Consider the following 14,272-nt stretch of genomic DNA (forward strand, 5'->3'; position numbering starts at 1 on the left):
AATCATCTTCTAAGTCTGGTCACATTATGTGGCTGTCAAGTTGCCGTCTAATCCTCCCTTTTTTTTTATTTTGCCAACCCTGTTTTACATTACTGTGACATGACCGTCTCCTTCTAATTTATTGCAGAGCGTATTGTGGACAAAAAGCAGCAAGATGCAAACATGCTTCAACAGGAACTTCAAACTCAGGAAGAGAGTGGTGAGTTTTTAATAATAATAATAATAATAATAATATTATTATTGTTAATAAATATATAATTTATTAACATATATAATAAAATAACATATATAATATGTATATTTTTTTTATAATTTTTTTTTATCAATTTACATCTTAATAATCTTTATTAAAGCCCAACTGAAAACGTTACCCTTGCGTGAAAGCCTTTTTTACCTGTCAAAACATTTTTGGAATTCTGTACATTTAGTCCTGAGATATATAAAGACTTTTTTTCTATGCAGTTTGAAAATAAAGCTAGGTCTCCTCCCCCAGCTTGTGATTGGACAATGAAGGAACAGCAGCAGACAGTGCTCATTCCTCTTCTCCCCCTCCTCCTGCGATTACAAAAAATTAAAAAAAATTAACTGTTGTGCCATAAATACAGTCGGCTCCTAAATCCTGCTATGGACTGACAACACGCAGAATTTTGAGGACTGAGTGGTGCCAGCTCTGCTCAGTGTTATGTGCTAAACTCTTCAAGTCATAGGACCTGATGGTTATTAAAAGCCACTGAGCCGGCATCTAATCATAGTTGAAATACCAGTTTTGGGACATTAAATTTTAAGTAGATGTAAAAACCTTTACTTTAATTTGGTAAAGCACTGTGTATCAGAAACATACCATTTTATTTTAATATATTTTTACATTCTTTGTTGCATCCCAGTACTGCTCCTGTCTACACACACTTCAGTGGCTACATGTCATTTTTCAGGGTATGTTTCCTGATGGTGACAACAGTGGACCGTGCCTATATAGTTTGTGCTAAAAGAAAAAAAGCCACTTTTAGTTTCCAAAAGCAAAAGCACAATCGGAAACAGGAACGGCGTGATGGGGACGGGGGTGGACCCAGTGCCGATCCTGACCTCCCTGGGGCCCTAAGCAAAATGACATGTCACATTAAAGTTGAGAAGCGAGGGGGGGCGCTGCCGACAGTGACATGTCACATTAAAGATTAAAGTTGAGAAGCGGGAGGGGAGGGGGTGTTCTGCTGTCGGAAATGACATCTTACATTAAAGTGAGAAGCGGGGGGGTTGCTGACTTCTTACCTCTTCTTCCATGCAGCCAGCGAGTTGAGAAGCGGGGTGAGGGGCCGAAAATGACTTCTCACCAGGCGGGGCTTCTAGTAATTTGGGGGGGCCCTCTGCAGATTTGCGGGGCCCTAAACCGCTTGCATAGTGAGCCTATAGGGCGGATCGGCTGTGGGTGCACCATGCCTATGCTATGGGTGTCAGCATGGCTGCTTGTAATCTCCATCAGGGTCTATCCAGGAAAGCACTTGGGAGACAGTTGTCACCCCATAGCAGGACCATTAGAACAAAACCTTTAAGGCAGGATCACCAGGTATTATTTTCATAGGGGCACACAAAAGGCTGCATTTGACTGCTTTGTTTGCAATTTTAATGCATCTCAAAGAGGGTATGCTGCATTCAGGAAAACATAACGCAAAGGTGGTCAAATGCAGCTTAAATCTGTCATCTACGCTAGTCTAGTAAGGAAGATTGCAGTCTGCTGACCTATGTTTGAAATGTACCTGTGTATACAACCCCTAATGGTAAAATGTAACGTTGCCATGCTCCATATATTGGAATCTGTTTTGATAACTTTTAACCTGAATTAAATGTATACTGTACATGATCTCTATGTATACAGATTCTGCCGATTTGCAAAAAGCCAAAGAACATAACCTTCGATTAGATAAGGAGATTCTTGCCTTACGCCAACGAGTCAGAGCACTGGATTCTGAATGGAAGAAGCACATAGAACAGGTAGGGATTTGGGGTACTGGGGGTCTAAGCACACAATGGTCAATAATTGAAGGGCCACATGCACTCCCCTTGCTCAGACTTTTCTAGCTGCCTTCTATATTCTGGTCAGTTTAGTTGTTGTCCAGTTTGAAAGATCTAAACTCATAGCAGCCAGTCAGCTTCTCCCTTGTGTTTTTATAACTTGCCTTAATCAGCCCATAGATGAGTCTTTTTGGGGTGTGTTTTTTTTTTTTTTTGCTCAACCAGCGGGTTGAATGAAAAGAAAATTGACTAGGTTCCCCCATCTCCCCATTGAGCATTTGTATACGGACAGTAGGGAAACTTCCCTGCCATCCGGATACACTGATCAGCAATGCTGGCTATAGCCTTTGGCACTGATCAAGTGGGGAAAACCAGACAGAGTAATTGTTCAGAAGTAATTCGGTAGACGGAGATCTCTAAAATCACAGTGCCCATACATGGATTGAAATTTGTCCGGTCCCTGCTGAACTGAAGGAATTTCGATCCATGTATGGCCAGTGTTAGAAATAATGGGTTATCTCATAGGTTGCTATTGAACAACAATGTTTTTCTATACATATTCTTTCATTGCATTATTATAGCCGAAGCACTGGAAACTTAGGAAATTTTTTTTTTTTTTTTTGTGGTTTCATCTATAATTTTGAAAGTAAAATAATAATTTATCATAATGGATAATTTTTCTACAGAGTGAAAAGAATGATGGTGACTCCATGTCTACACGTTTGAACCTGCAGGACAGTGAAGAACTTCATAAAAAGTAATTATTTTGACTCTGAGGAAAATATCTAGAGATCTCCCCAAACCAATGCCTGAGAGAAATATCCCATAATCTCCCCTCACCAAATCCTGAAGGAAATATCCCAAGATCTCCCCAAACCTATTCCTGAAGGAAATATCCCAAGATCTCCCTAAGCCTATTCATGAGAGAAATATCCCATGATCTCCCCAAACCTATTCCTGAAGGAAATATCCCAAGATCTCCCCAAACCTATTCCTGAAGGAAATATCCCAAGATCTCCCCACACCTATTCATGAGGGAAATATCCCATGATCTCCCCACACCTATTCATGAGGGAGATATCCCATGATCTCCCCACACCTATTCATGAGGGAGATATCCCATGATCTCCCCACACCTATTCATGAGAGAAATATCCCATGATCTCCCCACACCTATTCCTGAAGAAAATATCCCATGATCTCCCCACACCTTTTCCTGAAGGAAATATCCCAAGATCTCCCCACGCCATATGCTAAGAGAAATATCCCAAGATCTCCCCACACCAAATCCTGAAGGAAATATCTCAAGATCTTCACACACCAAATCCTGAGAGAAATATCCCAAGATCTCCCCACACCTATTCATGAGGGAAATATCCCAAGATCTCCCCACACCTATTCCTGGAGGAAATATCCCAAGATCTCCCCACACCTATTCCTGGAGGAAATATCCCAAGATCTCCCCACACCTATTCAGGGAAATATTCAGAAATCTCACCACACCAATACCTGATAGAAATATCCCAAGATCTCCCCACACCAATACCTGAGAGAAATATCCCAAGATCTCCCCACACCTATTCACGAGAGGAAATATCCCAAGATCTCCCCAAACCAATGCCTGAGGGAAATACCCCAAGATCTCCCCTCACCAAATCCTGAGAGAAATACCCCAAGATCTCCCCACACCTATTCCTGAGAGAAATATCCCATGATCTCCCCACACCTATTCATGAGGGAAATATCCCAAGATCTCCCCACACCTATTCCTGGAGGAAATATCCCAAGATCTCCCCACACCTATTCATGAGGGAAATACACCATTAATTCCCCACACCTATTCCTGAAGATAAATCCCATGATCTCCCCACACCTATTCATGAGGGAAATATCCCAAGATCTCCCTACACCTATTCCTGAAGATAAATCCCAAGATCTCCCCACACCTATTCATGAGGGAAATATCCCAAGATCTCCCCACACCTATTCAGGGAAATATTCAGAAATCTCCCCACACCATTTCCTGAGGGAAATATCAAGAAATCTCCTTCTTAGGGATGCAGTTTAGCTTTGTTGATTCCAAAGGTTTGCGTTAAATCCCCATGATTCATGTTGTTTTTTGAGTCACCAAATTTTGTCCAAAACCTTGCCGTTTCACCACCAGAAAAAGGAACAACTTATAAAAAAAGTACATAGCCTTTGCTTAAAGCCAATAATTTTGAGGGAACGTATCACCCTATGAAAATATAATTTTTTGGCAAGGCTGACCTTGAAAAAGAACTTCATCACAAATCAATAAACCTGTGTGACAGATGACAAATGGAAGCTGTTATTTCAACCACCTGACCTGTGAATTTAGATGCCATGAAACAGATCTATCATCACTAAAGCCTTGTACACACGATTGGATTTTCATCGGACAAAGCCATGGAATTTTGTCCGAAAGGCGTTGGCCGTGAACTTGTTCTGCATACAGACGGCAAAACTTTGTCAGCCAACAAATACGAAACGACATGGTTTTTCACGGACTTGTGTGATGTCTGATTATCCGACCGTGTGTACACATTTGTTGTCGGAAAATTTGAAAGCATGCTATCCGTCGTTTATTGTCGGAAAATCCGACAACAATTGTCCGATGGAGCGTACAAACGGTCTGATTTTGTGACAAAACCCTTCCAATCACACAATTCCCGTCGGAAAATCGGATCGTGTGTACGAGGCTTAAGAGTACTGTCCTTTCTATGAAGCTAATCTCGGGTCAGGAGCCAGCTTATATTCTCTTCCAATTATCTTTGAACAAATGCACTTTTCTTTGTGACTTGCTGTGAAAAGAAAATAGACTGCCATTGCTGATCTTTCCTTCTGAAATTTCTTATTGCCTGGCTGTCATGCTGTTTCCAATGACTTCAATACTTTCTCACTTTACACTGCTTTTCTAATCTGTATTTTTGTTCTGGGTCAGTAACTGAGAAAGTGCCAAAGCTAGCCAGGAACTGGCATTATTAGAAGCAGGTCGGTAATGGCAGCCCCTTCATTCCTATAGGTTTAGTTAAAAGTACAACAGTCATTGACAATGTTGTGGCCAGAACCAAAGTGTTGATTAAAGCGGCGATTTATAAAACCTGGGGAAATGTGTATGTATTCCAGAGATGTACTAAATGTTGTGGTGTGTGTGTGTGTGTGTGTGTGTTTTTTTTTTTTTTTTTTTTTTAGATTTTTTTTTTAGATTTTGCTCTGACATACACTTTGAGGAAAATTTCTGATCACTTTCTATTATCTCGTGGACAGAAAGTGATGAGTAATCTCCTCTACAGGGACAAATACAGTAGTAAAAAACATAAGCAAAAATGGCCAGCAAACCCCCCAAAAAAATGTTTTTTTTTTTTTTTTAACAGATCTCAATGGCAAAACATGCAGTAGATGATGGTTTTACTGCATGTTTTTCTATTAAAATCTCTAAAAAGATCTTGGTATTCTGGCCATTTTTGCTTATGGATTTGTACAGTGTCTCTGTGGACCCTTGCTCCCCTAATTAAGCATTAAAGTGATTATAAACGATCACCTTGTAAAACAACCCATTCAGTTTTAAATCTAAATGAAATGCAAAACATTTTTTGTATAGATGTAAAACAAACATAAATACCTCTCTTTTCAGCTGCATAAGTGCTAGGGGAGGAGAAGCAGAAGCACACTGAGCTTCCCAGTAAATGGCTGTGCAGCGGGGGGGCAGGACAAGTCTGATCATTGGAGGAGAGCATACTGAGTTCCCAGCATAGCTAAAGAACTGACCATTTTTTTTTATTTATTTTTTTACGGGAAAGAAAGGGGACTAGCAGGAACAGCAGGGATTTCACACACCGAAAGCTATACAAAGAGAACAGGATACCTTCTCATACAAGTACATGGTACAGCAGGCACATTTCAGGACTAGGAAGTGTTGGGGTAAAAAAAGCTTTAACCACTTCCCTGACCGCTGTATAGTAAAATGAAGAGGGGCGGGATACACGCTAGTTCTGGGACAACGTGATCTGACGGTGCCCCAGAACCGCCGCTCTCGCGCGCCCACTGATTACAATACAGCCCCAGCACTGCCCATTAGTGACACAATCGGTGCCCATTAGTGCTGCTCATCAGTGCAAGTGGTTGCCCTGAGGAGGCAAGTGGTTAAAGGTGAAGACGGGAAAAAGGGACATGTAACGGTCAGGGGTTAACACCGTTTACGATATTCCATGCCACCAACCCAAGACAGCTTATCCGACACTCCACAATCCAGCAGACACGATCCATATGGATTTTCCCAGAATAACGAGACACAAGCTCTTTTCTCTGGTTCCAAACGAATGAATACTTTAATGGTAAACTCGGCTCTTTTTATACAGTTAGCAACCAAATATAGACAATGACTCAACTCCACCCACAACATGACACAAGGAACTTTAATACACATTCCTTTAGATAATGTCATTCAGATAATCGACATGAACTAATTAATAATCATTACCCAGACGTTCTGACTCCGCGACAAGCTATTCTCACCTGATACACAATACACATTCCTTTAGTGAACATAAGTCAGACATCTGACCTTTTAGATTGTGTTAATTCTCATCACATATTATCATCATTAGAACTTTCACACAATACAGGGTTAGTTAGCATAGCACCATGAAATATCTTAGGAGCCAGGCTTAATTAACACAATGGACAATAGAATGCAATCACAGCAAGCTTTCATCACTACAGCCAGGTAGCTGGAGGTGATTAACATCTTAACAGTAGCAGACTTAATTAGCACCTCAACAGTCTATGTTCCACATTGAAGGAGACACTCTCTTATTGACCTGTTGTGGACAGAATTAACAACTTGTAATATTTCAAGATATCCTGCAATACATGAATTATTACTGTCCCATCTCATGTAATTCATGATATCATTTCTCAGTCATCCTATGCCCCTATTGGACATAGGATGACCCTAGACCCAAGAGTCATTAGTGAAGCTGGCACAGGAGTACCCCGCATCCTTCAAAAGTCTCTGGGTATCACGGGTCATTCCGTTACAGGACATTACTCAAAAAAGGTAATCAATGGTCAGACTTTAGAGGCAAGACAGACAGGAAAATCAAAAAATAATTTTGTTACAAAAATAGAAAACAACTCGATATACAAAAAAAAAAAAACCATACAGGATAAAAAGTATGAAAAATATCCCCTATGCTATATATTTTTTAGATATTTTTTTATTTGGTTAAAGGTGAAGGATCAGCTACGTGATTATTTTTCTCTTTTTTAATAGATGTAGACTTGAGGTTGAAGAAAAGGAATGTCGCAATAAACAGCTCCTCCACAAACTGAAGAAGCTGCAGGCAGAGTATGACGATATAGTGGAACGCAATGAGGAGCTGGAATCCATTCTGGGAGAGTCTCAGAACCGAACAAAAGAACAAGTGGACTACTTGGAATCGGAAATAGCAGGGCTCCAGAGAACTGTACGTAATGTTTTGGATGTTGTGTCCTACCGATGGAAACAAGGTTGTTTGCTGTCTTCACACAGTCTGGTCTTACAAGGGCCACATACACATGAAGTTTTGGTGCATGTTACAGAAAGATGGGCTCTACCCCCCCCCCACTCCAAATTCCTAGATAAAACAGTGAGCAGGCAGTGAGGTTCTGACTTTAGACACCCCTAACACATGCTATTGAAAATCGTGAGTTCTCTGTGCAAGGTGCAGTGGCAGTGAAGTGAGGGCAGAATGGGCAGCTGCCCCCCGACTCCAGGGTAGTACATACAGATTCTAGCGCTTTAAGGCCTGGTTCACACTAGTGCGATTTCCAAATGCGACTTGAGTCACACAGAATCGCATGACAATGGAAATCACATTTTTTTCAATAGTGCTTGTTCACATCAATGATATTGATGCACCACAGCATGATATTGGAAAAGGGTCCTGTGCTACTTTGGTGCAATTCCAGCACAATTCTGGTCCCATAGAATATGTAAACCACATCCGAGTTGCATCGCATAATCAGGCAGGAAGTGGTGTGTTTGAGCTGGAAAAAGCTCTGGCCCCAATGTACAATTACATCACCATCAGTAGGTGTGGCAGATATTCAACATCTTTTAGTTGTCTTGTTCTCGGGAAGTTCTACAACACAACATCAAGCTTCTGTAACCTGCCAACTTTAGCTATTTGATAATAGGAAGTACAGCGGCTAAGTAGTTTGCCATGTAGCCCTAGGGTCCAGGGTTTACCTCCCACCACCTAGGAAACTGTCTGCAAGGTTTGTATATCTAAAAGATATACAGATACATTTATTAGGGTTATTTTAACCACTTCCATATTTGAAAAAATATTATTATTATTATTATTATTATTATTTTACAGGTTACCAGTTTAGAGTTACAGAGGAGGTCTAGAATTGTTGCTGGCACTCTAACGCACGTGGCGATACCTCACATGTGTTGTTTGAACAGCGTTTACATATGTGGGCGGGACTTGCGTGTGTGTTCGCTTCTGGGTGCGAGCTACCGGGGACAGGGGCGTTTTTAAAGAATTTTTATTTATTTTTTATTTACATTTTTTTATTTTACTTATTTTTGCACTTTTTTTTTTTTATCACTTTTAGTCCTATTACAAGGGATGTAAACATCCCTTGTGATAGGAATATATATATAGTGACAGGTCCTCTTTATGGAGAGATGCAGGGTCAATAAGACCCCACATCTCTCCTCCGGGCTGGAAAGCATGAGATTGTGCAAAAAAATTCACAGATCTCATGCTGTCAGCTGCTATTGCGGCTTTATTTACTTCCGGGTACCTGGGCTTGACGTCATAACGTCACGCCTAGGCCTCCGACGGTCATAGAGACGAGACCAGAAAGCTCTATGCTTCCCATCCGGCGCCGGCCGATCGTTTCTCTGGGTGCCCGATGGCATGGGAGAGCCCAGAGAAGCACCGGATGGCGGCGGGAGGGGGGACGTCCCCCTCCCGTCACCTATAAGAATGATCAAGCGGCAGAACTGCCTCTATGATCGTTCTTATGGTGCACTGAATCGCTGGCTGAAACTAGTGATATCTGAATGATGCCTGTAGCTGCAGGCATCATTCAGATATCCCCACTGAAATTCCATGACGTCCTTGGGCGGGAAGTGGTTAAAGCTTAACTCCACAATTTTTTTCTAAATCCATTTATGTGGGTTTTTCCTTGAACCTTGGTGTGCTTTGTATATTCCTTCTAGATCTGTGCAGCAATCCAGTGTGAGACTTTCCCTCTGTGCAGGATCTTCCTGTAATAAAGACCGCTCACTGCTGCTCTCTTCCCTTGTGCAGGGAAACTGGTCTCGTTTCCGCCCCCTCCTGTATTTTCCTGCAGGGAGACTGTAGTGGGTGGGGCCTGCTGTCTGCATCAGCTATGTGTGTGTAAAAGCGAGGCTGTCACTACTACTATTACAGTAACATCTGGGTTTACAGAGGCATATTGCACACAAAGGGTATTTATCCCCGTGTGGCTAGAGAGGAATATATTTAAATGAGAGTTTTTGTGCCTAGAGTTCAGCTTTAAGAAAAAACTGACTGTGGTGGGGACAAATGGCATACATTTTGGCAGAGCAGACCCAGAAACGAACTGCACATGCACAAGTTGTGCTGCTCCTCCTCAATGGCCGGGCAATCTTCTGGGACCTGTGACGTGTCCCAGAAGATGGGAGAGGAGAACCTCCGCTCGAGCCACCTAGGCGGCCCGGCGGAAGTGGGAACAGGAACCTGCCCAAACTAGGTACCCACTGCCTCAAAAAAAATGACATGCAAAATGTGGCATGTAAGAGGGTGAAGTAATTGTTACAATAAATAACTATTCCGAAGGTGGTTACGGATTCCCTCTATTTATTGCATATATGTAATAATTTGTCTATACTTATAATTAGCTAGTCTATTAAGACCCTGATAAGCACAATAATATAAACACACTGCTTAGTAAAACATTATCTTATTTATTTCTCAAGAAAATAGGGAACTGCTAACATCAAACACTAACATAAAGCATAACAGCAGGACATCAAAGATATTTATCACAATGCTTTCCTTGAGATATTGTTTCGTCAGCTGGACTCAGGATGGCAAAAAAGCCATGAGGCTCACAGAAGCAGGCCAAAAGCCAAACGGGACGATATCTCTTCTGTGTGTACTTTTTACACATTCATTCACACCCACTTGTAACCACACCCACTTGCCTCCTGTCCAATAAGATATTGCCAAGAGGTAGTCCCTTTAATATATTCCATTTCTGTCCATCCTGCTGTTTTGGCCTCTAGGGGCAGCATTGTCCATGTATCATGTCTGTGCCCTGGGACATCTTCAGTTTAGCTAGCCCTTGTTCTCTTTGAAGCCTGTAATCACACCAGGTGGGCTTGAGCCAAGCTTATGTTTTACAACGCTTTGATGTGCAATTGGTTACATTCCAACATGGGACCATCTACCTGTTTCAACCAGGAAGTGAAATTCCAGCAATGAGATATTAAACCATGTTGCTGTTCAACAGAGGGTAAGGAGCGCTTAAAGTGAAACTTCCACTTTTTGGGTGCAACTCGCTTTAACCACTTCCCTATCGTAGGACGTCATATGACGTCCTGTACTTTAGGGGGGGATATCTGAATGATGGGTGCAGCTACAGGCATCATTCAGTTATCCTTTTCAGGTGGCGATTCTGCGCACCATAAGAATGATCATAGCATGGTTCCGCAGCTTAATCGTTCTTATAGGTGGTGGGCCCCTCCCGTCACCATCCGGTGCTTCTCCGGGCTCTCCCGTGCCATCGGAGGCCCGGAGAATGAATCAGCCGCCGCCGGATTAGGAGGATGGAGATTTCGGTGACCAGATGGGATAAAAGTGATAAAGTGTTAAGCCCTGTACACACGATTGGTTTGTCTGATGAAAACGGACCGATAGACGTGTGTGGGCCGCATCGGTTTGTTTTCCATCGGTGAAAAAAAATAGAACATGTTTTAAATTTTTTCTATGGATAAAAAAAACGATAGAAAAAAACGATCGTCTGTGTGGAACTCCATCAGTCAAAAATCCATGCATGCTCAGAATCAAGTCGACGCATGCTCGGAAGCATTGAACTTTATTTTTCTCAGCACGTCATAGTGTTTTACGTCACCGCGTTGGGACACGGTCGTATTTTTGACTGATGTTGTGTAGGCAAGACTGATGAAAGTCATCTTCATCGGATATCCAACGAAAAAATCCATCGGATTCGATTCCATCAGATATCCGATCCTGTGTACATGACGTAAAAATAAAAAATTAAGTAAAATAATAAAAAAAATTTAAATCGCCCCTGTACACGCTCGGAAGCGAAGGCGCACGCAAGTCCTGCCCACATATGTAAACGCCGTTTAAACCACACATGTGAGGTATCGCCGCGTGCGTTAGAGCGAAAGCAATAATTCTAGCACTAGAGCTCCTCTAACTCTGAACTGGTAACCTGTAAAAAAAAAAGTAAAGCGTCGCCTATGGAGATTTTTATGTAACGAAGTTTGGCGCCATTCCATGAGTGTGCGCAATTTTAAAGCGTGACAAGTTGGGTATCTATTTACTCGGCGTAACATCATCTTTCACATTATACAAAAAAATTGGGCTAATTTTACTGGGGTTTTTTTTTAAGTCATGGAACCCTTTCTTTTTTTTTTTTTTTTTTTTTAAAAGGCGTTTGAAAAATTATAGCGCAAATCCTGTGCGAGATAAAAAGTTGCAATGACCACCACTTTATTTCCTAGGGTGTCTGCTAAAAATATATATATATTTGGGGGTTCTGAGTAATTTTCTAGCAAAAAAAAAAGATTGAATTAGAATGTTAAATTTACAAATCAGATGGTAGAAACCATCCTATGAATGTCGAGGAGCACGATAAAGTAACAAATACATTTACAAACAATATATTTCCATGGACGTTTTTACAGCCACTTTTTTTAGCCTTTTTTACAGCTTAAAAACGCCTGTCCATGTTTTTTTTTTTTGAGCTGGAGTTTAAAAATGCTGCGGTAGCGTTTTTGAGCGTTTTTTTAACGTCTTGCGTTTTTACAGCTCTAAGGCTGGAGCTTCAGAACGCACTGGTCCTGGGTTTTTTTTGCAGCTTAAAAACGGCTCAGCCATCTACAGCTCACCTCCCCCAGTCACCCCCCTCCACCTACAGTTAGAACACTATACAGGGAACATATTTAACCCCTTCCTCACCCCCTAGTGTTAACCCCTTCAATGCCAGTCACATTTATACAGTAATTGGTGCATATTTATAGCACTGATAGCAGTATAAATGTGAATGGCGGCAAAAATGTGTCCGATGTGTCCGCCATAATGTCGCCATCCCAATAAAAATCGCAGATCGCCGCCATTACTAGTAAAAAAATAATAATAAAAGAAAAACAATTCTGTCCCCTATTTTGTAGGCGCTATAACTTTTGTGCAAACCAGTCGATTATTGCGATTTTTTTTTTTTTTTTTTACCAAAAATATGTAGAATACGTATCGGCCTAGACTGAGAATTTTTTTTTTTAAATTGGGCCATTTATTTATTGATATTTTATTATATCAAAATTGTTGCTCTTTTTTGTTTAAAGCGCAAAAAATAAAAACCGCACAGGTGATCAAATACCACCAAAAGAAAGCTCTACTTGTGGGGAAAAAAGGACGTCAATTTTGTTTGGGAGCCACGTCGCACGACCGCGCAATTGTCAGTTAAAGCGACGCAGTGCCGGAAGCTGAAATTTCACCTGGGCAGGAGGGGGGTATATGTGCCCAGTAAGCAAGTGGTTAAGCTGCAAAAAAAGCTCAGAAAAGTGGCTGTAAAAACGTCCATGGAAATGAAGCCTGAGAATCGCAAAATAACATTGGTTAAACATAGGAACAACCTCTATTTGAAAGTGAACCAACAGGCCCATATTTTACGGAAAGTAGAGCCTGAATTGTGGGATTCATGAGTAAGCTCATCCATGCGGTAAATATGATCTATTGTTTGGCGCCATTGTTTTAGGGAAGGAGTAGAATGCCTCGCCCTTACTTGGCTGGGTTTTGGCAACAATGCTTCTGGTCCTGGAGTCACAGACCTAAAACATGCCTGCTGTAAATGAATGCCGATTCCTTATTTTTATACTTGTTCCAGGTCAGTAACTCAAAGTGCTGAAGATGATGGATGAGCATGATAGGCAGGCAACTAGAAATTCCAGGAGAGGTCAGCAATAGAAGCCTTCAGAATTCTTTCAGGACAGGTTTCCTTTAACGGTTATTAGATGGGGGCCCCTATCACACATGGTTACGGCTACGTTGGTGATCGGTGACATAACAATAGCAACCCTTGCAGCTGCTATGAAGTTTGGACTAGGGAAGGGAGGGAAGGGGAATGTTAAAGCGGAAGTTCACTCAAAAATAAATTTTTAACATTACATTCAGCCGAGTTGTCCTAACGACAATCGGCTGTTTTTTTTTTCCCCCTACATACCGTATTTCACCGCCGCTTCCGGGTATGTCTTCTGCGGGACTGGGCGTTCTTATCTGATTGACAGGCTTCCGACCGTCGCAAGCAACGCGGCACGAGTTGCCTAAAGAAGCCGAACGTCGGTGCGGCTCTATACGGCGCCTGCGCACGGACGTTCGGCTTTCGGCAACTCGTGACGCGTAGTATGCGACGGTCGGAAGCCTGTCAATCAGATAGGAACGCCCAGTCCCGCAGAAGACATACGTGGAAGCGGCGGTAAAAATAAGGTATGTACGGGGGGAAAAAAAAAACAGCCGATTGTCATTAGGACAACTCGGCTGAATGTAATGTTAAACATTTATTTTTTGGGTGAACCTCCACTTTAAATAAAACCTAAACTGGTAAATGTCTGGTATAGGACTGAAGTCAGACCACAGGATCTTCTACCAGTCACAGATCCCCTCTGTGCAATAAGAAGCACTTACTTCTCAGTCTTTGCAATGCAGATTTATTACCTTCTGACCTTCTGCCGCAGACTGAAATAAATCGTTTACACTTGAAGAAGTTGTAAAGGTAAATTCCCCCCCCCCCCCCCCCCTAAATATCTGACTAATTGAACAACCCCTTACCGTAACCATTTGTTCGTCTCACCCCCCCTTATTGTAACCTACAATAAAGACACTGACAACGACTTATTCTTGAATGGACGAAGGGGTCGGCCACAGCTTTATTTTGTTAAAATTACAACATGAACTTGTTAACCTTAATCAACCTTTCAAAGGTTGCTCACCAG

General features: G+C 41.7%; 1 protein-coding gene across 2 annotated transcripts in view; it reads left to right on the forward strand.

Moving 5' to 3' along the window:
- CCDC30 (coiled-coil domain containing 30) overlaps window positions 1–14,272 on the forward strand; it is a 99,915-nt gene that overhangs the window by 29,628 nt on the left and 56,015 nt on the right. For both annotated transcript variants that reach the window (XM_040326277.1, XM_040326278.1), the window contains 4 exons: window positions 128–199; window positions 1,871–1,986; window positions 2,694–2,764; window positions 7,304–7,496. In XM_040326277.1, the coding sequence (XP_040182211.1) occupies window positions 128–199; window positions 1,871–1,986; window positions 2,694–2,764; window positions 7,304–7,496 (452 nt within the window). The remainder of the gene's footprint in view (window positions 1–127; window positions 200–1,870; window positions 1,987–2,693; window positions 2,765–7,303; window positions 7,497–14,272) is intronic.

This window comes from Rana temporaria, chromosome 10, assembly GCF_905171775.1.
Source record: "Rana temporaria chromosome 10, aRanTem1.1, whole genome shotgun sequence".
Taxonomy (NCBI): Eukaryota; Metazoa; Chordata; class Amphibia; order Anura; family Ranidae; genus Rana; species Rana temporaria.